General features: G+C 34.0%; 2 protein-coding genes and 1 long non-coding RNA gene across 3 annotated transcripts; all 3 read left to right on the top strand.

The window, feature by feature from the left end:
• Positions 1–472: 472 nt before the first annotated feature.
• On the top strand, positions 473–14,860 carry LOC124449001. The gene is made up of 5 exons (XM_046999944.1): positions 473–603; positions 1,269–1,391; positions 2,521–2,596; positions 12,837–14,563; positions 14,792–14,860. The coding sequence occupies exons 4-5, from the start codon at positions 13,529–13,531 to the stop codon at positions 14,858–14,860; spliced, it is 1,104 nt and encodes a 367-aa protein (XP_046855900.1). The 5' UTR covers positions 473–603; positions 1,269–1,391; positions 2,521–2,596; positions 12,837–13,528.
• A 75-nt stretch (positions 14,861–14,935) lies between these two features.
• Positions 14,936–15,163, top strand: LOC124449754. Its single transcript, XR_006949573.1, has 2 exons — positions 14,936–14,967; positions 15,093–15,163. It is a non-coding gene; the product is annotated as an uncharacterized LOC124449754 (long non-coding RNA).
• A 4,963-nt stretch (positions 15,164–20,126) lies between these two features.
• On the top strand, positions 20,127–24,609 carry LOC124449000 (serine/threonine-protein kinase/endoribonuclease IRE1-like). The gene is made up of 5 exons (XM_046999943.1): positions 20,127–20,139; positions 20,711–20,776; positions 23,179–23,570; positions 23,690–23,874; positions 23,961–24,609. The coding sequence occupies exons 1-5, from the start codon at positions 20,127–20,129 to the stop codon at positions 24,607–24,609; spliced, it is 1,305 nt and encodes a 434-aa protein (XP_046855899.1).
• The last annotated feature ends 1,517 nt before the right edge of the window (positions 24,610–26,126 follow it).

Genomic DNA, 26,126 nt, shown 5'->3' with positions numbered 1-26,126 from the left:
GAATTGTGCTTTTAATAAACTTAACTTTTGCCATCTTACGGATCAATTCTGATTACCAGAAACAGCTTGAAATATACCTAAATGATACAACCAAACATCGGACATGATCTTAACAAATCTTTATAGTTTCTACAATAAGAACTCTATATCAGCTTTCCTTCATTTAATTTATCAGAATATAATGTAATGTTATCTTATCAAGGCGTGAGATTTACTTTTCCCAACATTTAAGCCAACGAACGCCTAGTTTGTCTTATTCAACTTAAACAAGCAAATGAAACAAAAGTTCCACAATCTGATATTGTAAATTTTCATGTATAAGACGAACTCATAATTATGGAGCTAAGGTTTTTTTTAACAAGCTCCAAAAATACCAAGGAAACCTGAATAAAATTCAAACATGTTAATAAAAACAATAAAAATCATAAGGCCGTATCTTTGCTTTACATAACAATAAACTTTTAATGTTTTAAATTCAGTTGCACAAAATAATTTGCCACGTATCAACTCAAAGGACGCAACCATTTGACGCTTAACTTTTCAGAACGTTAAGTGATTTGAAAGATCGAATGTTCAAAGTTTGGAGCCATCAACTAGTAAAAGGTTTGTAAGACTAAAGATAAAGAATTATCGTGTGTGTTAACGATCTGTAAATGAGATCTTAAATAAAATTGCTCGTCATATTTATTTGATAAATATTCGTCACACCCAAGTACTATAAAATATACATCATAGATATCCGTAGACTTTGCAATCCTGTAATTGTACACCAATCAAACCAAGTTACAAATACAAACATATTAACTGCTTACCAAAAATCACTGCCATTTATCTAAAATAAGGCGTGTTTATCATGATGTGTTTAATTGTAATTTAATTTATGTTTATTAAAAGTGGTTTTCGCCTTTTAGCAGCGTTATTATTTCTGAAATGTAGCTTTTTAAATGTTTATCAATAAACCATTTATACTAAAGATTTCAACAAGCACAATTTAGACGTTCATGACATATAATTGTGCAATGATATTGTGTTATTCAACGAGCAAGAGTACCACTAGTATAAAAATAAAACTGACATATCGAGCTGTAGTTTTTACCAATCGCTCCCAAAGTACCTTAAAATGGTATAATGTAATATAATTTACACTTCTCATTTCTATTGATGAATTCGATCCAAATTAAATTCAAGTTTATTAGGAAAAACAATAAAATCATAAGGCCGTATCTTTGCTTTTACATAACAATTAACTTTTAATGTTTTAAATTCAGTTGCACAAAATAATTTGCCACGTATCAACTTAACAGACGAAGTCATTTGACGCTTAACTTATCAGAACGTTAAGAAATCTGAAAGATCGAATGTTCAAAGCTTCAACCGTCGACCAGTAAAAGGTTTGTAAGACAAAAGACAAAGAATTATCTTGTGTGTAAACGATGTATAAATGAGATCTTGAATAAAAGTTGTTCGTCAAATATAATTAATACTTTTAATAAATATTAGTCTCAACCTAGTACTATAAAATATACATCATAGATACCCGTAGCAACTTGTAAACAAAGTTACAAATACAAACAATTTGCTTACCGAAAAATCACTGTCATCTAAAGGAAGCGTGTTTATCGTGATGTGCTTGCTTGCTAAGGAATTCAACCTGCTTGCTAGCATGCAATTATATTTATCTTTGGGTCCGGACGGTATATTTATAAAATATGTGTTATTTCATTATACTTGTGATAGTATGAAATGACATTTATGAATCAGGAAGAAAATTTAGTTTTAAATTGCAAATGGACTCATGCATGTCATCATTGAATAGTTTAAATATTTAAGTCGTATTAGAAGTAGAAATATTGATCAGAAAGTGTGTTATCTCCACATTTTAAATGCGGCTAAAAAATTTGCTAACCTTTTTAACGTTACAATTGTCTTTCGTCAAGCTTTGGTTGCGAAAGTTCATGTATGCAAATTCATCGCATTATAGTTACAATAAATTTAAATTTAAAGCAGATATGAATATTGCAAATTATTAATTCTTTTAACACTCCACTTTATGGTCATATCTTAAATTAATGGAGAAAAGTTGCGAAATCTGACATTGTAAATTTCCATACCTTGAGTATGTAGCTGAGGTTTATCATCACATACTTACTTCCAAAATATCTTAAAACGGTATAATTTAATAAAATTTATACTTATTTCTATTGATCAATTTGTTCCAAATTATATTCAAACTATGAACAAAACAATAAAAATCATAAAACCATATCTTTGCTTTACATAACAATCTATTCTTAAGATGTTTTAAATTCCGTGGCACAAAATAATTTTCCACTTATCGACTCGAAAGAAGAATATATGATGCTTAAGTTGTCAGAATTTTAAATCTTTCTAAAAGTTCAACTGTTCAAGGCTACACGCCGTTAACCAGTTGAAGGTTTTAAGACAAAAACAAAGAATTTTCATGCTTGATTACGACGTATAAATGTGACCTATGGAAGCTTGTAAATTCTGTAATTGTAGATAAATCAAACGAAGTTACAATTCCAAACAAGAACAATATGCTTACCAAAAACAAATCACTGCCATCTTAAACAAGGTAAGGCTTTTTTTTAAAGTATATTTAATTATTTATGACTCACCACGAAGTATATTTACTTTAAAGTCGCAAATGGACTTTCTGCTTTTCATTAAATTAACCAACAGACTACTTCGATCAGACTAAACCGAGGAATGTATTAACAATAGACTACAAAGCTTGAACCGTTTGCCGGAGCGAGATATAATTGAGTTTTTATCACTTGCGAGCACGCATTTGAATAATATCTTGACTTTTGTTACGGTTCTTTTTATAGCTTTTTTATGAAGTTTGTGAAGAGTAAGATTTTTAATAATTATTATTTCATAAGACTATGCTTTCGGATGATTCCTCGCCGATTGCAAATTACTTCTACTTGATCTTCCGTTTTCCGGTGTAAGGACGCACAAATGAGCAATGAAGACATCAAGTTGACAAACAACCTAACAAGCTTATACAAACTTGGATGATAATAATTAATAAGCCCCTAATAACAGAGTGCGAGCTCATTAAATGAAGATATGATAAAACATTCATACGACAGAGTGCGAGCTCTTTACGGAGAAATATCGGACTGAAGTTTTTTTATACAGACCGAGCCCGTAGGGCGAGGTTTGTACAAAAATAAAGATTACGACAAAGCTACAGAGTTTCACGAAAAAGCTCTGGAAATTCGAAAACAATTGTTATATCCAAATCATGTTGATGTCACTGCCTCTTTGAACAATCTTGGTAATGTGTATTCAAATACTGGAAACTACCCCTTCCCTTCAATTAACTTTCTATTTTGCTTGTGTTCATGTATGTTCATTGATTTGAAAAATTGGTATGCTTGTAAAATCTAGCATCCATATCTTAAACGTTTGAAAAAGAAGCCAAATTTGTGGGTGTTCTTCTTATATCCACCTTCTTTAGTCACACAATTCCACTATCATTGTAAATACAAAACATCAACATATGTCACTGTTTGGTAATTATTTGCTTTTGACGGAGAAGTGTTCAAATCTAAATATTAGGGATAGGACGAACATAAGTTTCTAAATTCTAATACTTCAGAGGAAAAGAATGTTTGGGTCTTACAATTTGCAGGAATAAAGATGACAGTGTTGCTTAAATGTAACACTTTGTCAAAGAAATAATGCTCTGTTTAAACACTTTGTCAAAGAAAGAGTGCTCTGTTTAAACAAATATTTAGGTAGTTTGAAAGTTTAGGTATGTCTGGAACTTTCAAAAACTCAAATTTTTGTCTTTGCTTTAAAAGTTAAAACTTCACAGCATAGCTATGATTTTGTCCGATTTTTGACATTCTATTTAAGAAATATAAAAAATCTGTTTTTTAATATTTCTTTTACAAAAGGATGGGGGTTGACCTGCAAAATGGCGAAAATTTGGATTTAATGTACCCCCTCCCGACTTGTCTTTCCGGAGGTATTCTAGTTCAATGCTAATTACCTCATTGCTTCTTATTTTTCACACTGCCAAGCAAATCTTTGTGCTTTGTCGTTCTGAAATCAGATATATAATTTATAATTGTTCCTATCGATGTTAACCTAAAACCTTCTTTCGAATTTACGTACTTTTTGCGATTTAGAATAAATTTAAACATCAGCGAAAATTGCGTATAATATATATGCCGGTGAGAACAAATTAAAATGACGGAAATGCGTTGCAAGGTTTTAATTGCTATTTATGTTTGAAATGTTTTTGTTGCTTAACATCAAAGATTTTTTAATGAAAACTGTGTTATTTGTATGTACATCTAAACGATATTTATAGTTTGTGGCGGACATAGTCATCTTAGAGACACGTAGACAAAGTCAAAGTAAGCCAAAAATTTTATGCCTGGATAAATTGATCATTTCCCAATAGAACTGAGTTGCTAAAGAGAAATCAACAATTTCTCTCTAAATTACAATTGACTACTAAGATCTATAAAATGCGATGTAAATTCAATAGCATGTCAACAAAGGCGGCGTTAGCTCATTGATCGATAATTAGACTTGCATAAATTTTTGGAGAGTATTTAATTCTGTTTGGAGAAAAATATAAATATTTACTCTCTATGTATTAATTGATAGCGAATAGGAAAGCAATAGGTATACGGAGTGGAAAAACATGACTGCCGACATTGCCGTCAAGCGTTTTATTCAGATTTCTGACGATAAACCTTGATTGTTTACTTTAGAACGCAATTCTAGACAATTCTAAAGTAGTAATATACAAAGCGTCGTTTCTAGTACTTTTCACAGTTTGGGACCTAGTATACGCAATTCTAAGCGCCCCAACCTTAGTTCGCGTACGTGGTTACTATGTATGTCTGAAAGACATATATAGTAAGCATATAGTTTAATTATGCTAGCATAATTGCAAGACAGCGAAGGCAAAACCCTGGAAAACGGCAGGAGCCAAAGACGGCTGCCCCAGCCCCATCGCCTGCGTAGCCGGCCATCGGGGCTAAGGCGGTCCCCTCCGCCGGCCGTTGGTCATTTGAAGAAAGACGATTCACAGCGTATATCCAAACGTTCGACAGCCATGAGGCAGGGCAAGAACAATTGCGCGTGAGTGAAGGTCCACACTAGAGAACTGTGTGGAAAGTCATGTATGGAAAGTATTGCGGAGTGCATCTGCAACAAATACGGTGTGGGTCGCCGGTTCCGGTCCCATGTCGGTGTTGTGGTTTCAGCACGCAGGCAGAGGCACAACGATGCGCAGATTGTGGTCAGCAAGCCGGAAAAGCTCGCCTTCGTAGAAAAGATGTCCGAGCACAAAGGCTGAAAAGAGCGGCACCCAGCAAACCTCCAGGCACAAAGCATGCGGCTACTCGTACATAGTAGTTCGTTCTGACGGGTAAATGCAGCCGCCGCAGCTCTACAAAGGGCATGACGCGGCCAAACATTTCGTGAAAGCGCTCCAAGAAGAAGAGCGCAAGATCAAGACAGTGTTGGCTAACCCTAAGCCTATACATATGACAGGTAAGGATTGAGGGAGCCACAAGAAAGCCACAAACTGCCACGCCTGAAGCAATCCCCTCAAAGTCGATTCCGTGCGAGACCACTGCCACATTACTGGCAAGTTTTCTAGCCACTCTTTTAACATCCCCGCGGGCGAGATCGGCAACAAGACTGCTTACGTGAAACTGTTCATTTCCTGATTTATCAGTAATTTCCATTCGCTCCCGAGTAAGAAGGCTATTCCTTATGACTGGTAAGTAGGTCGGTGGGCTAGAACTTATTTCCAACAAACGTCCTGGTCCTCGGTTTGGAGTAAACAATTTAATAACATCACAAGAAATTCCGTTTACTATACTTGAATTAATAAGCGAGCAGTGAATGTGGAGTTTCTTTATATCTGTTATGTTAATTCGATTCTGACTTAAAGTCTTTCCTCTAGTAATATCATATCCATTATTAACAAAACCAAGGATAGGACCTATGCTGTTATCTACATTAAAGGAAACTACAAGGTCACCCTTAATAGTAATCGCAGATTTTGATGTAAGAATATTTCACGACTTGCGATCTCATCTTCATGTGAGAACTTTACCCCAATGATTCCATAGCGTCCTCAATAGCTTGATTGATGTTGGGAATGTTGTGAGCGCCTGGAGGTATTTCAATCGCTTGCCGTTGAATTACATTTTGTCTGAGCTCTCCATTGTTTGGATCACAACCATAGTTTCCTTTTCTAATATCAAACAGGCTGCCAATGTAGCTTCGGCTCAAAGAGATGAAAACGACAAATAAGGACTTAGAGCGTGAAAAAGAAAAAGCTGTTGCTGCCGCTGCTGAAAACGCACGCCGTGAAGGTGAAGCTAAAGCTATTAAAAAAATCGCATCAAACTAAACATCGCATCAAACTGAACATCGCATCAAACTAAACATCGCATCAAACTAAACATCGCATCAAACTGAACATCGCATCAAACTAAACATCGCATCAAACTGAACATCGCATCAAACTAAACATCGCATCAAACTAAACATCGTATCAAACTAAACATCGTATCAAACTAAACATCGTATCAAACTAAACATCGCATCAAACTAAACATCGCATCAAACTAAACATCGTATCAAACTAAACATCGCATCAAACTAAACATCGTATCAAACTAAACATCGTATCAAACTGAACATCGCATCAAACTAAACATCGCATCAAACTAAACATCGTATCAAACTAAACATCGTATCAAACTAAACATCGTATCAAACTAAACATCGCATCAAACTAAACATCGCATCAAACTAAACATCGTATCAAACTAAACATCGTATCAAACTAAACATCGCATCAAACTAAACATCGCATCAAACTAAACATCGTATCAAACTAAACATCGTATCAAACTAAACATCGCATCAAACTAAACATCGCATCAAACTAAACATCGCATCAAACTAAACATCGCATCAAACTAAACATCGCATCAAACTAAACATCGTATCAAACTAAACATCGTATCAAACTAAACATCGCATCAAACTAAACATCGTATCAAACTAAACATCGTATCAAACTAAACATCGTATCAAACTAAACATCGCATCAAACTAAACGTATCAAACTAATTGCAACATTAATAATCGGTGGAACTGATGATGGTTATGGATTTGGAAAACCAGTACCACCTGGGCCTAGTGGCCCAAGAAGAGCTAAGGGAGATAAAGGTGATACAGGAGCTACAGTGGCTCAAGAAGATACGGGTCATAGAGGACCAAATGGAGAGAAAGGTGATGAGGGTCCTAGAGGAGATGACAGAACTGATGGAACAAATGGAAGCGATGCTGCGCCCGGGGCCACAGGATTTCAAGGGCCTCAAGGACCTCAGGGAGCTCAAGGACCTCAAAGGCAAAAAGGCATTAGAGGTCTAACAGGTCCTAAAGGAGTGCCGGGGTCTGCAAGGGTCGCAGGACCTCGAGGGCCTCAAGAGCCTAAAGGAGACACTGGAGCCACTGGGGCCTCAGGGGCCTTCAGGATGTCAAGGACCTCAAGGACAACCAGGAGGTGATGGGCTTAAAGGAGACCAAGGAGATCGACCTGTTTTGAACTCTCCTACTGGATTTACCCCCCAGGTATGAGCGGAGTAAATGTAACTTTAGTAACGTTTCCTACTGGAAAAACACTCGAAAATAATAAAATAGCATTATTAAACATTTGGTTTGAACGGTTTCAACACGAGTGGTTCAACATTAGATCTACCGTGTTTAAACAATATTGAGGCCCTCCTGTTAGTTTCGAACATGATAACACTAACAAATTGATGTCACATGTTAGTAAAATACCCATTAACTGGACGCGAAGATATCAGGTACATTATTTAGAGTATTCTTAATTCTAAAACAATAAACTTTCACTTTATATTTATAGTGTTATCACTTCAGTTGTGTCTTGTCACATAAATATTAAAATGTCTAACGCAGCTGAAACTTCGGTTGATGAATTTGAATCTACAAACGATCTCTTTCGCCGAGCAGTAGAAGTATACTAACGACAAAATAGAGAGAAAATTTTGAAAAATTCCAACTAGAATATAATTCTAATGCTGAAAAAATAGTCATATCTTCTTGGAACTATTCCGAGGTAGATAAACCTACGCGTGAGGCTCTCGAAGCTTTGCTACGTCCGGCAAAAAAACACCACGCCCGTCGTGTAAAACACCATAGAAGACGTGAAAAACATAAAAAACGACTAGAAATTACAGTAGATGTGTACACTCAAGTTAGTACTTTAGTTACTGGAAAAAGAGGTTCAGATTGGACCAATGTCGCGATGTGTGAAAAAGGTGAAAAAGATTCTTCTACAATCACCATTGAAACCGCTGGACTCTACCGAATATCATTAAGTGGAAAATGTTTTACAAGTGCAGGAGCGCTACGAGTACTTCAAACTCCTAGCAAATTACTTGTCTTAAGTAAAGCAAAAACACATCGTATTGGTGATACTAAATCTGAATGTAACTATAGCGATTTTATAGATGTAGACTTACCTGCTGATGCAACATTAGTTGTTCAACAGATAGGAACTGCTAGAGTAATTATCACACTCACTATAGAATCTTCAACGGTTATTTGATGAGGATTTGCTACACGAAGAGCTAGATGGTTTCGAAGGCTTTCCTTCGCTTTCTTCTTCATTAAGAACACTTCGCGTTTGGCAAAGGGGGTGAGCCGACCTCTGAAGGTGTTGGAACTTCTTTAGAATCTTTTTTAGACGTTTTAGACATTTAATTTACTGCACTTAGAAACCGATGTGCGTTGTAGTTTATTAACGTTGGGTCGCATATATTCCCATATGCAGCTTCGCAACCTACAGAATTTGTTATAACAGGTGGTCTTATTTTGACTTCATCCTTAGGCCTAATAAGTCTGCGCTTACACTGTTCCGGAAGAGGTGTGGGTGGAGCTACATTAGCACGCTTTCTTGATGTAGATTTAAGTGGTTGGAAAGCTTCAAGAAATCAGTTCAAAGCTCTTCCACTTATAACACTTTGCTTATATAGATGTAAAATTTCTCTGACAGTATCCACAATATCACATCAAACTAATATCACATCAAACTAATATCGCATCAAACTAATATCACATCAAACTAATATCACATCAAACTAATATCACATCAAACTAATCTTAACTGTATATAATGAGTATAAAAATGTTTATTAGTCTGATGTGTTTATTCTTCTAATTGCATGTAGCCTGCTTCTAGTAACAATCTAGTATGTAATTTAATATGTTCTTCTCTCTGTCTTATTATTATATTATTCAATTTTTTCTCTGTTTCTCTTCTTTCTTTTTGCTCTTGTCTTTTCATACGTACTCTTTTGGATTCACTATTCATCTTACCACGTACCCTACTATACGCTACACTCTAACTAATAGACCCCGAAGGCCAGCTGCGCGGGCGCTGGGGGTGGGCCGGCCGTCTTTGGCTTCTGCCGTTGTCCAGTGTTTTGTCTTCGCTGTCTTGTAATTATGCTAGTATAATTACACTATATGCTTACTATATATGTCTTTCAGATATACATAGTAACCACGTACGCGAACTAGGGTTGGGGCGCTTAGAATGCGTATACTAGGTCCCAAACTGCGAAGTGTTCTAGAAACGACGCTTTGTATACTACCAAAGTTGCCATGCAATAAGCAAAATGTAACATTAAAGATATTGAAAGTAACATTAACAAAAATTCAGTTAAAATAACAAACACATATTTCTTCCTAAATGTTAGTTAAAAGCCTTCATCAAAAATTGCCTCATAGAAATCTCGAACTCGTAATCTAATTTGTGTTGAGCCTACGTCTAACAGTTAAATTTGTTTAATTATTCTAAAAAAAATAATATTTTAGCATTTATACATCTAACAAAACACACTCTATCATACAAGTGCAAGTCCGAGAAAAGCAAGCAAGACCGAAGGTCGAGGGTTTCTGGTCGAGGGTCTTTCACACGTCTCCTCACCAGTGCAAACACGAAAAAATCTTTTATTTATGTAAAACAAAGCAATGCGAAACATAAAAATTTCAAACAAATGTTTCGATTTTCTTCAAAAATGTATTCATGATTGATTTATATTCTTTTTGATGGTATGATTGATTGATTGATTTAATTGATTGAGCTCAGATAAGTTCGCATAGGCTGATGGCGTATGCAAACACAGCTTCATCCACCAGAACTATTTTTTAATTTTCGAAAAGGATCAATTTAAATTTCAGGTAAATATTCCTGAGAATGCGCTGTTTTCTCTTTATACAGGGTTTATTAATTAAAGTTGACTCTTAAGCTCTTAAACTTTCTCTTGCAGTTGTATGATGTTTTGGTAGGGCAGGCCAACCATACGCACAAAGGAAACGATATTTTGTTTAATAGAAATTGTTCATGCTATCTACATACAATCCGAACAAAGAAATCAATAATATGGGTACTTGTTTCACATATGTATATATTCACTTATACTAAAGATTGCACCATGAGATGTCGAAACATTTCTATTTTAGAAAACTAGTCGTTTATACAATTGCACATAACATATAATGCTGTAGCTTACTCCAGGCAGGCAAAGAAAAAAAATAGGTACGCACTACGTTCATGTGGGGAGCCGGCCAGGTATATAGGTACAAAGAAGTGAATGAACATAGTTAATAGAAATAACATGTTTGGTATTATGTTTGTCAAATTTGTTAAAGATTTGAAAAATGTACTTTTAGCTCAATGTTCAGCCATATGACTTAGTAATTGTAGCCGTTTTTGCATTTTTCGAACGAATGAGCGTAGATTGCGTGTCACGCCTAACTGTGCTTCTACAAGCCTTGCATCTAGAAAAGTGACGTTCAACAGATTTCACCCAACTTTTAAAGTTTAATTCATTATGATTTTCACTGAAATGTATTTTCGGTATAATACAAATTATATAACGTCGATAATATATGTTTCAAAACAGTTTTATGACGTGTCTGACTCGCTAATGACAAGTATTAGTTTACATATATCGACACTTGTATTACTTTTAACCAACAAGCCGTGCTGTTTATCATTTCTTTTTCTCGTTACATTTGGAAAATTCTATAATTCAGACGATCTTATGTTTTATCTTTGAATGCAAAGCTTTGCACGTTGCAAGTGATCGCTTATTTTTATTTTCTGTTCATGGTTTGACACGTATCATATTTTATTTAACTTGATAAGAAATTACAAATCCACACAAATAATATTTTTTATTATATATTAGAAATAGTATTTCGTACAATGTTCGAAAGCAAATATATTCATTTGCTTTCTGCCTTTCATTAAATTCACAAACAGACTACTGCGATCAGATTAAACCGAGGAATGTATTAACAATAGACTACAAAGCTTGAACCGTTTGCCGAAGCGAAATATAATTGATTTTTTATCACTTGCGAGCACGCATTTAAATAATATCTTGACTTCTTGTTACGATTCTTTTTATAGCTTTTATCTGAAGTTTGTGAAGAGTAAGATTTTTAATAATTCTTATTTTATAAGACTATGCTTTCAGATGATTCCTCGCCGATTGTAAATTACTTCTGCTTGATCTTCCGTATTCCGGTGTAAGGACGCACAAACGAGCAATGAAGACATCAAGTTGACAAACAGCTTAACATATAGCAAGCTTATACAAACTTGAATGATAACAATCAATATGCCCTTAATAACCGAGTGCAAGCTCTTTACGGAGAAACATCGGACCGAAGTTTTTTTTGCAGACGAAGACGTAGGGCGAGCTTTGTACAAAAAGACAAAGGTCCAATATTTCTTAGTAAAGACCGAGAAAGCGAGGTTATTAAAAGGTTTATTATATGGCATTATTTGATTTGAAACGAAGCTTGCTTTCTTTCTTGTCCTTGCTGTTTTTTATAGGTTGGCTTTCACTTTCCTAGTTTTCGTCCATAAAAAATAAAACGTTTTAAATTGTATTGTCTTGATAGTTAATGTGGTTAGACTGTTTTCCAAGTGTAATTTAGCAAATGCCATCAAATTTTTGTAAGGGTTTTGGGTCTAGGACGCCAGTATGTCGTAAAATATTTTTAAGTTATCAGACCTTTTAGGAGTTCATAGAAGAATTGTATGAAACAAGTTTTATTTATTTCTGTATTTTTCTCCTGGATCGTTTTTTTCTATCATTTTAAATTAATTTTTGATACTAAAATATACTGCAATGTACTTATTTCAATAAAAATATAAATAAAAGAAAAATATCCGTGGCGTTGTGACTAAAATTTTTTGACTCTTCGTAACCCCCAAATTACAGTCGACTCCGTTGTTTGTTTTGGTCTTTTTCCACGCTTTAGGAAATAAAACATTGGAAGTTTTTACTTAAGTAAATATATTTAGGCCTATATAAACTTTTAATTTGCAAATGATAAGGATAATTACCTTATTTTTGTTCAGTAATTGAGTTTGTTTCATCTGTCATCGATAAGGCATTAAATTGTGTGTTTTCACGTCAAAATCATCAACACAACTGCCATGTTAGGGTAAACAATTAAAACTTTGCTGTTCGTTTTGCTTTTGAAAACTCAAAACATAGTTTGGTTATTAAAAAATACTTTTTTTACTAAGTATTTAGCTATAGGATTCTGGACCGCGTTCATGCACCGTAAAATTGGAATTTAACTACAGGAGGATTCTCAAGTGCCGTCAAATATTGTTAAATTCCGCCAGCTGCTACAGCCAATCAGATTGCAATAAAAGAGATTTGTGTATCGTATAATTTTACTTGCTTGTCATCTCTTTTGTACAGATGGAATCAAGAGAAGAAAGAAATCTGATATACATTCGTCGAATATTTGGTGTGGTTCAAAAGAAACTTGCTCAGTTTTTATCAAAAATGGAACTTTCGTTACAAATCAACCCATGGAGAATGGGATGACACAAACAACAGTGGGAACACATTTTACAAACTTGAAATACGTGAAAGGCTTCCTCAAAGAGTAGCAATGAGTTTTCGCAATGGAGATACCAGTAAATGGGACTGTACAACATTATTTCATGCAATACTTTTTTCAAATTCAATTGGAAAGCATCTTGATGGAAAAACAAAGGATGCTGTTGATGCACTTCGTGTTGTAAGAAACAACGACGCACATTCGTATAAAAGCAAATGCTCAGATGATGATTTTGATAAAATGGTCAATATCATTAGAAATTCATTTGAGCAATTGCAGTTTTCTCTCAAGAAAATCATTCAAATATTGGCTGCTCGAAGCAGTTTTATTTCATTTCAAGTTCTTTCTTCTAAACCTAATCATTTTCTCGTTGAACGTACTGAATTACGAGATCAAATTATAAAAGATCTTGAAAAATTAAGGAATGATAACAATAATAAACTGACATATTTTACATCACTGGAAATCCTGGTAGTGGTAAATCTCAACTTGCAAGACAGGTTTGTGAAAAATATCGTGTGATTGGAAAAGTGGAACTTCGTTTGTAATGATTCTCGATGGAAAGAATGAGGAATCTCTTTTAGAAACTTACTGTAAGCTTGGATCCCAATTAAACTGTGACAAGTATATGATTGAAAAAATTGAAGATAAAAACTGTTCCATCACAGACAAAGTGAAGAATTTGCAAACATTAATATTAACTCGAATAACATTCTTGCAAAATTGGTGGATTATTGTAGACAACGTGGTACAGCTCAGCAAAATTTCTCCGTTACTTCCCCAAGTGGGTGATCCCATGTGGATAAATGGACAAATCATAGTAACTATCCAGAACACAGATGCCGTACCTCAAGATGATGAGTTTAACAAACATATTTCTATCAGAAGTGGAATGAATGATAAAGAATGTTGTCAGTTGTTGAATTCTTACACTAAAGATGAAAATGCTGACGATCAATTGTTGAAAGAAGTTTCGCACGCATTAGATCGTCAACCGCTGGCTTTGGCTGCTGCTGGTTATTACGTCAGTCGTGTAAAGAAAGTAAATTGTTTATTTACTTGGAGTCAATATTTAGTGAAATTATCTTGTGGAGAACAAGAAGACATGGACGCAGATTTTGTTGAGTTCAACACGGTATATTCCAAAAGTATGTTACAAGCTACACTTTCAGCTGTTAGACGAAATGCTAAAATATCTTCAATCTTTGCCAAGGTTATTAGCTTTTTCTCCATGATATCGTTTGATCCTATACCACGTGATATCATTGCTTCTTTTGTTCAAAATATTGATCCCAGCGTTTCTTTCAAAGATATTTGTCTGCACTTACAGGACTGTTCTTTGTTCTTGAATTCAGAAAATAATGACATTAGTTTACACCGCATTGTTTACAAAGCAATTATTGTTTATCAATCTGAACATTCAAATAATGAATATAAAATGGAAAGCAACGTTGATCAAACATCTAAAGCACTTTATATGTTTAAAGAAAGAGACGACGAAATCAAATTGATGCCACATCTTGCAAAATTTTTTCAAATATTAAAGACCAAAAAAATAAAAATCGACTTGAATACTTTACAAGTTTTCAAATATTTTGTTGACAAATTAAGACATTTTGGAAAATACGAGCTTGCTCTTGAACTATTGGATGAATTTAAATCAGAAGAATCTAGTTATGACAAAGCTTGGTATTTTAGTATCCTCGGTCTTTTATACCATGACATCGCTAAAAATCATCATAAAAAGGCTCTGGAAATTCAAAAACAATCGTTAGGTCCAATTCATGTTGATGTTGCTGGGTCTTTAAAGTATCTGGGTAATGTGCTTAAAAAAACTGGAAAGTACGACAAAGCTATAGAGTTTTACGAAAAGTTTTAGATAATCAAAACGATCGTTAGGTCCAAATCATGTTGATGTCGCTATGTCTTTAAGCAATCTTGGTTTGGTGTTTACTGAAACTGGAAACTACGACAAAGCTATAGATTGTCAAGAAAAAGCTTTAGATATTCGAAAAGAATTGTTTGGAACATATCATGTTGATGTTGCTACATCTTTCAACAATCTTGGTGAGGTGTTTACTAAAACTAGAAAATATGACAAAGCTATGGAGTATCTCGAAATTGCTCTGGAAATTCGAGAACAATTGTTAGGTCGAAACCATGTTGATGTCGCTGCGTCTTTTCATAATTTTGGTGTTGTTTTTTATGATACTGGAGACTACAACAAAGCTGTATATTTTTACGAAACAGCTCTGAAAATTCGAAAACAATTGTTAGGTCCAAATCATGTCGATGTCGCTGAGTCTTTAAACAATCTTGGTTTGGTGTATTGGGAAACTGGAAACTACGACAAAGCTATAGAGTTTCATGAAAAGCTCTGGAAATTCGACAACAGTTGTTAGTTCCAAATCATGTTGATGTCGCTGCGTCTTTGAACTATCTTGTTTTGCTGTTTCATAAAACTGGGCAACACGACAAAGAGAAAAAGTTTTATGAAGAAGCTCTAAGAGTTCAAAATTGAAGTTGCTAGGTGAGAGCAAACTATTGTTAATGTGTCTTTGAGCAGGTTTGATGCAATGTACGAAGAAAGTTAAAATACTGATAAAACCAAAAATTGTGAAAATTCTATAAAAGCTCAGAGTAAATTTACAGGTCCAAGTCTTGCTCGTATTTTGCCGTCTTCAAAATATTTTGGTAAGTTTGTTTAGGTATTACACAACATAATGTGGGTTGCTCAATTGCGATGAGGAACTAAGGACGTAAATATATTTTTTCCTGTAAGCATGGCTTTGGCAAATTATTTTTCCATCACAAAATTATTTGGGGTTATTTTTTAACATTTTGTTCGCGCAAATGTGACTACTTTTCAACCAACTATAATATTACAATGATTATTCATTTCCAATTTTTCATATTAACAATTTTTTCGAATATATTAACTCATACCCTATACTACTCGGTTTTTTAAAGCTGTCTTTCTCAAAATCAAATTCATATACCTTCATGGTCACGTTTTTCATTGTGCTTACATGCTAGCAATAAAAGATAAAATAATTCCAGACTTTTCTTGTAGCTAAATCCATCAGTAATTAAACAACAACTCTAAAAAACATGTTTGTTTACAATTTTCGTTCTTGACCAGGTTGCATAAAATTGCATAAAGTTGTAGGTAATAGCTTCCTCCTCTTCTAAACAGACAGTCAGCATCAATGAACTCTATAAGTTTTTCTTTATAAAATGTCTTCCCAACGGAGATTGGCTTAACAATACAAGCCTAATCATTGTGTTTCACATAACAATGTTGAGCTAAGGCATGTGCCCTGTGCAGCATATGTTATTGTAAAATGGTACCATTTCTATGCATTGTGGAATATTTTATGTCATAGGCTCAACATGTTGAGAGCGTTTACACATCCCTCAACATCTCTCAAGACCATGTTGAGCGCATGTTAAGTGAATGTGTTAAGTGCATTTGTACGTAGCTTAAAGCCGCCATGCAGACAATATATCAAATTATATGGGATTATTTCACCTGAAACGAAGCTTCTTTCTTTTCTCGTCCTTGCTGTTTTGTAAGGACCAGTTTTTACTCGTAGCTTTAGTTTTGTCAGCAGAAATGATATTGTTTGAAGATGTGTTGTCTAGAAAATAAAATCCACTTTCCGAGTGTTCTTTTTTTGACTTACATTCTTACCATGGTTTTTTGTTTTGTTTTTTTTTTCATTTTACAATACATATAGTGTTGGCTTCATGAAGTTTGTTTAGCTACCTTTGTATGTGAAATAAGGCCTGATAAAAACTGGTTCATTTCGTCGCAATAACGGGCGCTCACAAGGGGGCATCCATTAATAAACTGTCCCCTCAATATTCCCTAATTAAATGAAGGTATGATCTTCGCACTTTGCTGGACAATTTAAGCAATTGTCTCATGAGCCAGAAAAATTCAGGTGACTCAACGGGATTCGAACCCATGACCTTTGCGGTGCCGGTGCAGTGCTCTGACCAACTGAGCTATGAAGTCAGACAGTGGAGAGCAGGTCAATTTTGTTGGGCTCATGTTTTCTCGTGAAAGGAATGTCATATGAAGAATGCTGTATGCAGTACTATATGCAATACTAAATTATTTATATAAATGACTCCAAAATGTCAGTCATATAAATCAGTGCGTTATATATGTATATGGCATTTTGGATTGTTTTACTGCTATTGGGCAAAACTAAATGAAAAATAAAGTTTTAAAAATCGATCATCCGAAACTTTTCAATCTATTAGCGTTATTTCTTTTCGAGCAGTAGCTACAATTCATTTTTTATTTCTTTTCAAAATAGAAATGCACAGCTTGAGTGGATAACACTTTTTAAAATATTGTTCGTAGAAATCACAAGTGTTGATGATGCTGATGCTAAAGATGTCGTAAATTCTCCTGGTGTTGAAAATACAAAACAAGGTATGCCTTTCAATTCTAATTCATTTTATATATATTGCATAAACTTAGCATATTTCTTTTGTAATGTATATCGGAATTCAAGCCTTTTGATTAATATATATGTGTTTTCATGAAGATTTATTTTATTTAAAAATATGATATATACAGTCCAAACGTTCGTTTAATACGTATATTCAATACAGTATCAAGGATATAAATTTTGCTTTTGCTAACGACGTTCAAATATTTTAAATGAAATGTCTGCTAGACGGCAGTGCTCAGCTTAACTTGAGAAGTCTTTGTTCACCTCAATAAATCCTGCGTATAATTGTACAACTTTTTCCCTATAGTTACTTAGGTACCTTCTCCACAGGAATTAGCGTCAACGGTTATGTAACATTTATCAATGTCTGAATTCATTAATAAGCTCTTAATATCCGAGGGTGTGATTGAAGTTTTTCGTGTAGACTGAGCAACTTAATGCAAGGTTTGTACTAAAAATAGAGGTCCGAGATTTCTCAGTAAAGAACGAGCAGGCGAGGTTAATAAAAGGTTTATTATATGGCTTTATTTGAACTGAAAGTTTTTTTTTCGTTTTTCGTCTTTGCTGCTTTGCATGGACTGGCTTTCGCTCCTCTAGTTTTTGCCAGCAGAAAATATATAACTTGAAATCGTGTCGTCTAGATAAAAAAAAACCAAGTGTCCTTTTTTGACTCACATTCATACCATGGTTTTTTGTTTTGTTTCTTTTTTCGTTTTAAAAAACGTTTGGTGTTTCCTTCATGAAGTTTGTATAGATACATTTATTTGTAATATTACGCCTGATGAAAGCTGGTCCATTACATGAAAATAATGGGTCGTATAAGACGTATAAGATGTACAAGATAATCGAATTGTTGATAAATCTGCAACGGTGCTAACATTACAACTGCATTGAATAGACCTAAGAATCACTTTAAAACTGGCCACCATCAATTGATCCAAAAATACGTAATCGATAAAATCAAAACAACTTTTTTGCTTGCTGGCTTTGCTATTGATTGTGTTGATTGAACTCACATAGTTAATTGACCTTATTTGGATTCGCCTGCTTTTTAACCCAAGGTTAGTTAACCCAGCGCTTAACCCTGCTTTGAATAACGCAATTTTAACCCAGGTTTAGCCAACTTTATGTTAACGAACTGAACCTAGTTTAGTTGTTAACTCTAGGTTAAGTTAATCGGCTTTTGAACAACCGGCCCAAGTTGTATACATGTTGAATTTTCGGACTCCGAACGATCGTTTATTATGTATGTTCAATACTGTATCAAAGACTTCAATTTTGCTTTTGCTAACGACAAATAATTTCGATGGACTGTGTACTAGACGCACAACTTGCACAACTTGATAAGTCTTTGTTTATCTCAATAAATATTGCGTAGAGGCAAAGTGGCGCGACTCTTTTATAAAGTGCTCAAATTGACTACATTTCATAAGTTTCATTAAAGAAAAAGGATTACAATGAATAGACTAAAACCTTTTAAAATAAATCTTGATATAATGTACACCATACAGATCAGACTCTGCATTTTAGAATTGTTCAGGTTAGACAACCTGTTTTAAAGTGCTTTAATGTGTTTTAACCATGGCAGTAAAATTTTGTCACTTAACAATTTGTACTTGAAGCACATTATCAGTCAGTTAAAAGTAAAATGAGACATGAGGTGATAATGACATCATGCAATCTACTTTTTTAAAGTAACGTTTATTTGTATTCTGCTTGTTTAATCATAAAAACTTCTCAACAAACTATCCTTTGGATATACTGTCATACTTCACGTTTGCACCACCATGCATACATTACCTAGCTAATGATATTGAAAATTATGCAAAGAACGGCCACCATCAAATCGACTTGCTCGATATACTTCAATAAATAAGAATTCCTGTTCATTGTAAGCAAAATACCTCAAAATCATATGGAAAATGAGCTAATTTGACGATGTGAATTCTCAAAGTTCCACAATAAAAGAAGGCTATATAAAATTTTCCTTATGACAAATGTAGCATTAAATTGCACATTTATTGAACGAACTTCTAAATTCTAAATTTACAGAAAAACAAGTTTTTGAGCTCTCTTCTTGCTAAGTATACTGGAGATTACCTCTTCAGTGTGAACATCATTCAAAAGTCCACAAAGATCATTTTCTAGCTTAACATTAAATTTTGAATACTTTTTACTCAGAATTGCATTTTGAAAGTTGCATTGAGCATAAAAGTTGCTGTATCAGTTTTTTCCACTAGAAAATTTCCCTAAATAAGCAAATAACGTTACTAATCGCAATTGTTAAAACAACGACTTTATTCATTTATTTCAATAAATTACTCCACTGATCTCAAAATAAATAAATATAATTATTTCGAATACATTAGAAGAGCAAATGAGTCCAAGATCTCATTTATAATTTAAATTGTGTCTTAATTGATGATTGTCAACTTGCTTGATGACCTCCATTAAAAGTGCACGTAAATCAGACCAAGCCACTTACGACTTAAGCCTCCTGATTGAGCAAGCATAACGCTGCTGATGAAATATCGCTTACAGAACTCAATGGCTGTGTCATGTTTTCTCAGATATTGTAGCACGGACCACTGTATAGAGGGCCAAAACTATAACTTTTAGTGTTGTTGGGGAGGTGTGTTTAAAATGCTGATGTTGAAATATAGCTTACAGAACATAATGGCTGAATCAGGTTTTCACAGATATTATAGCACGGAACACTGTATAGTGGGCCGAAACTATAAATTTTAGTGGGGTGGGGGAGGTGTTTTTAATAATGCTGCTGCTGAAATATCGCTTGCAGAACTCAATGGCTGTATCACGTTTCCTCAGATATTTAATCTAGATGAATAATATTTACTATATACAGAGTGTCTATTGTCTTGTGTTTTACCAAAATACTTTTTAACAGTCGTAATTCACGAAGTTTGTTGATCTGCATTTATTTTTAAAATCACGCCTAATGAAAGCCGGTTCATTACGTGAAAATATATACTGCCCTCTCAATATTTCCAATTTTAAGGTCATTTTATTACTTGAAAATGTCAGTCATGTAAAACAGTGCGTAATATATGTATATGAGATTTTGGAGCTAATGGTAAAACGAAACGAGATTTATAGTTTTAAAAGCTACTATCCAAAACTTTCCAAATTATTTGTTTTATTTCTTTTCGAGCGCTAGCTGTAAATTATTATTTTTTACTTGTTCTCAAAATAGAAATACACAGCTTGTGTGGATAACGCTTTTTAAATATTGTTCGTAGAAATCACAAGTGGTGATGATGCTAAAGATGTCGGAAGTTCTTCTGGTGTTGAAAATACAAAACAAGGTATGCCTTTCAATTCTATTTTATTTATATATATTGCATAACCTAAGCATATTTGTTTTGAATTGTATCACAATTCAAGTCATTTGATTGGTATTTATGTGTTTTATGAAGATTTATATTATTTAATAATATGCATGATGTACGTATACAGTGTTGCACTTTCGGACTCCAAACGTTCGTTTATTACGTATGTTCAATACTGTATCAATGGGTTAAATTTTCATTTTGCGAACGACAAATAATTTAAATGTACTGTGTACCAGACGGCAGTGCTCAGCACAACTTGACAAGTTTTGTTTATCTCAATAAATACTGCGTAGCAGCAAAGTGACGTAAGTCTTTTATAAAGTGCTCAAATTGACTACACTTCATAAGTTCCATTGAAGAAAAAAGATTACGTGTTTGATTACATTAATTCCTATTTTCTTTGTTAGAGTACAGGAGATTGGTCGGAGTATAACTTTTTTCCAGATAGAAATTTATGTTTTTTGCTACTGGTTTACAGCATCGAAAGTATTGAAACATTTAAAAAAATCACCAAGTCCAAGTTCTAATAAAAGTTTTCTTCAAATACAGTCTTCAATCAACCTTTTACATTAACAAATTTTATAAGAATTTTTCATCACATGCCTAAGCAACACTGAATGGTAACATTTGCGGCTGGTTTAATCTGTTTTAACCATGACAGTAAAATCTTGTCACTTCACAATTTGTACTTGAAGCCATTATCAGTCAGTTGAAATCAAGATGAGACATGAGGTGATATCATGCAATCTATTTTTTTAAAGTAACGTTTATTTTTATTCTGCTTGTTTAATAATAAAAACTTCTCAACAAACTATCCTTTGGATATACTGTCATACTTCACGTTTGCACCACCATGCATACATTACCTAGCTAATAACATTGAAAATTATGCAAAGAACGGCCACCATCAAATGGACTTGCTCATATACTTCAATAAATAAGAATTCCTGTTCATTGTAATAAAATACCTCAAAATCATATGGAAAATGAGCCAATTTGACGATTTGAATTCTCAAAGTTCCACAATAAAAAGAAGGCTATTTACAATTTTCATTATGACAAATGTAGCATTAAATTGCACATTTATTAAACGATCTTCTAAATTCTAAATTTACAGAAAATTACAAGTTTTTGAGCTCTCTCTTGCTAAGTATACTGGAGATTACCTTTTCAGTGTGAACATCATTCAAAAGTCCACAAAGATCATTTTCTATCTTAGAATTAGATTTTGAATACTTTTACTTAGAATTGCATTTTGAAAGTTGCATAGAGCATAAAAGTTGCTGTACCAGTTTTGTCTACTAGAAAATTTCACAAAATAGGTAAGCGAATAACGTTACTAATCGCAAAACATAAAAACAACGACTTTGTTCATTGATTTCAATAAATTACTCCCACTGTTCTCAAAATAAATAAATATAATTATTTGCACTATATTAGAAGAGCAAGTGACTCCAAAATCTCATTTATGATTCAAACTGTGTCTTAATTGATGATTGTCAAATGGCTTGATGACCTCCATTAAAAAGTGCACGTGAATCAGACCAAGCCACTTACGACTTAAACCTCCCGAGCAAGAATAACGCTGCTGCTGAAATATCGCTTACACAACTCAATGGCTGTATCATGTTTTCTCAGATATTGTAGCACGGACCACTGTATAGAGGGCCGAAACTATAACTTTTAGTGGAATGGGGAGGGGTGTTTAATAACGCTGCAGCTGAAATATCGCTTACAGAACCCAATGGCTGTATCATGTTTCCCAGATATTGTAGTTTGGACCACTGTATTAATGGAAAAACTATAACTTTTAGTGGAGTTGGGGAGGGGGTGTTTAATAACGCTGCTGATGAAATATCGCTTACAGAACTCAATGGCTGTATAATGTTTCTCAGATATTGTAGCACTGACCACTGTATACAGGGCCGAAACTATAACATTTAGTGAGGTGGGGGAGAGGTGTTTAACAACGCTGCTGCTAAAATATCAGTTACATAAATTGATGGCTGTATCATGTTTCCTCAGATTTTGTGCTCAGACCACTGTATAGAGGACCGAAACTATATATTTTAGTGGTGTGGGGGTAACATTTGTTGTTCTTCTCTGTCATCATAATTATTTCACCTCCTACTACTTTACTTCAACATCTTATGATAAATTAGTGATTATTGTAATTAAGTTTTAGGTTTAATCTTAACAGATTTTGATTTCATCATTAAGAAATTTATGATTATTTGATGGTTGATGAAAACTTAATTTTGCAAAATTAACATTCTGTATTCTAATCCTTCGGGAATTAAAGGAATTTGTGCTACCTTTTTGTTTATTGTTTTGTGTCACTCACCTCATGAAATTTATACTTTTGCCATTTTCAGAAAAACAGTTTCCAAAGTGGAAATGCACTGAAAAATCAACAAAGCACAGAAAATTGTTGCTAAAGTTGATAGAATATGACCGTGATCCCAATGTCAAGGTTGAAAATGTGGGCGATGTACGTGTAATTTTCTCAGACGAGTTTTGCATCGGCAAAGGAAATAATGAAACCCGTGTTTATCTTGGACTGAGAAAGGATGGTTTCGGCAAAGCAGTGAAACGAATACGTCGAGATAACTGCTTCAAGGATGCACTGCAAGAAAAGGAAATTTTAAATGATTTCAACGCAAAAAAGTCGAGATATGTTGTAAACTATTCCAACATAGAAGATGAAATTGGATCAGAATATGTTTATTTGATATTAGACTTATGTGAAGAATCGCTGGAGAATTTTGTGACTTCTTCTTCTCAACCTGATCTTCAAAAGCTCTTCCTGAAATTCTAAAGCAAATTTTAAACGGATTGGCGGATCTTCATAGCAGTGTACAACCTATTCTTCATCGTGATTTAAAGCCATCCAATGTTCTCCGAGACTCACAAAGCAAATTTCTCATAGCTGACTTTGGTATCAGTCGAATATTAAACAATGGTTATAAGACATATAAAAGCAAGGGTAACATGGGAACTGAGGATTGGATTGCTCCTGAATCATACTGTGAAGATAATGATTCAGTCGATAAAGGACGATACAAAAAAGAGTCTGATGTATATGTAAGTGTAGGAATGTCAACATTTACAAATCACGCATAAATTTGATTGTGTTAAATTATTGTTTTGCTATTAGCCGCGTTTTCATTATTGTAGAATGCAGGGATGGTGGCTTATTATGTTGCAACAAAAGGAAACATCCTTTGGAAATAAGCCGAGAGACTGACAACATGTTGAATGGGAAACCTGTTGGCTTGGACAAAATCAAGGATGAGACACTGAATGATCTTCTTTTGTGGATGTTAAATCTAAAACCTGAAGATCGTCCATCTGCCATTCAAGCGTTAAAACACCCATTTCTTATGTCAGATGACGATAAGTTTGACTTTCTATGTAAAGTTGGAAACCAACAGCCAATAAAGACAAGCGATAACGAGTCAAGTGTCGTCAAACAATTAAATAGCAAGTATTCAAATTGGGAAAGTTTTATAGACATTGATGTATATGATTATTTAAGAACAGACGAGGAAAAGGGAAAAATGAAAACTTATGGTCCTTCATTGACAAAATGCCTGAGACTAATTCGAAATGTAGGCCAACATTGGTACGATCGACCACAGCCAAGACCACAACCATTTTATAAGATTGGCGATCACAAGGCATTTTTTCTCAAGACATTTCCCAATCTCCCTGCTTGGGTGCATGCTGCTGTGAGGTCAAATGAAGAATTTAGAAACTATGAAGAACTCGAGAACTTTTTCAATGAAAGCAAACCACATCAGTAAACAGTTTCAAACAGCAACATGGATCAACTAGTTCACGCAAATCTGCTTTCTATATTTTAATGAATTTGCAGATCATATTAAATTAGCACATTATTTCATGTTATATACCAGTACCTGTGGCATAGCACAGGATGGCTTTTCTTATATGTTTGGGTGGGGTGGGTGGGTGCTGACCCTTTATAGCTTTTTGCTATAAGGAGACAAGAGAAGTACAAATTTCTTACAAATGCTTATTTACTAACCTGGTTTGTATGTAATGGAGCATACTTTCTCATATCTCAATAACTGGTATGAAAGTGACAGAGTCAATACTACAAAAAGGACCCACAGAAATTTGATCCAAACTAGATCACCAACCCCATCCCCCATCCCTTTGAAATGTGTCCAAAAGTGTAAATTTCAGGTTTTATATTGCAGGACTATGTTATTTGGGCTTTATCTTGTTCAGTCATTCAAATCTGCAAACTACCCAAAAATCAAATTTTTACCTCGCTCTTTACTGAATGAAATATATGATTTCCACAACTAGGTGTTTTAAGATAAATTGATCTTCTGCCTGTACTTTCTTTCCATTGTACAAATCTCTTTTTAATGATGCTGCAGCATCTTGCATTTTTCTTTTTGGTTTAACATCACCTGACTTGAAATTAACCTAAGCCAGAAAGTGTATGATTTGAAAGAAATTGTTTAAGAAAAAACCTGCCTATGCAATGAATAACCTATCCTGTACTCTGGGAATTTCAAGATCCGAGACATGTACACTTTACTTGGGCAGCCAAGTTTTTGGTACTTTGAACATGTTTACGCCTTCTACGGGATGTGTGGTCATGGTGATGAATGATAATAAGTTTATTATGTAATAAATGATTGAATGCATACTATAGCGTCAGTTCGTAAAAATAAACACTGATATGAATGATGATTTACAACCTCTTTCATTTCTTTCCTTTGCCCTTTTAGTTTTTATATTTACATCAACATCATTTGCCTGATGACATTGAAAGTTTATTGTTCCAACACAAATGAATGGAATGCCATCAAAAGTAATGAAATTCCACCTTTATTGCTTTCGGTCTACTGCAGCCTGGTACATGGATTTTACATTGTAAAATTTCATCAACTGTCTTGCCTTAATAATATCAATTAAAAGCTTTATATAAAATGTAAATTTATATTGTGAGTTTGTTTAAGGTTAGGGATTAAATAGAGATGACATTAATACTTTATATGGTGATGTAAATTAAAAGATTAATGATATAATTTAGATGGCGATGGTAAAATTGAATGGTGATATAATTTAGAAGATTGCATAAAGTTCAATGAGAAAACAGTAAGCATATTATAAAGCTAAGAGAATAAGGATTATCTAAGAAAACACTCTCTATTTAAAAGGTCTAGGTGAGGTAAGGTCAGAATTAATGCATAGTAGTAGCAGTTTATAAATGGAAAATATCACAGCGACAACATCAATTGTTAGAAATTTCTATGCCTTACAAATAAGATAAAATTGTATAATA

This window comes from Xenia sp. Carnegie-2017, unplaced genomic scaffold, assembly GCF_021976095.1.
Source record: "Xenia sp. Carnegie-2017 unplaced genomic scaffold, XeniaSp_v1 HiC_scaffold_23, whole genome shotgun sequence".
NCBI classification, from domain to species: domain Eukaryota; kingdom Metazoa; phylum Cnidaria; class Anthozoa; order Malacalcyonacea; family Xeniidae; genus Xenia; species Xenia sp. Carnegie-2017.
The sequence above is the reverse complement of the archived record's forward strand: the minus strand, read 5'-3'. Positions and strand labels throughout refer to the sequence as shown.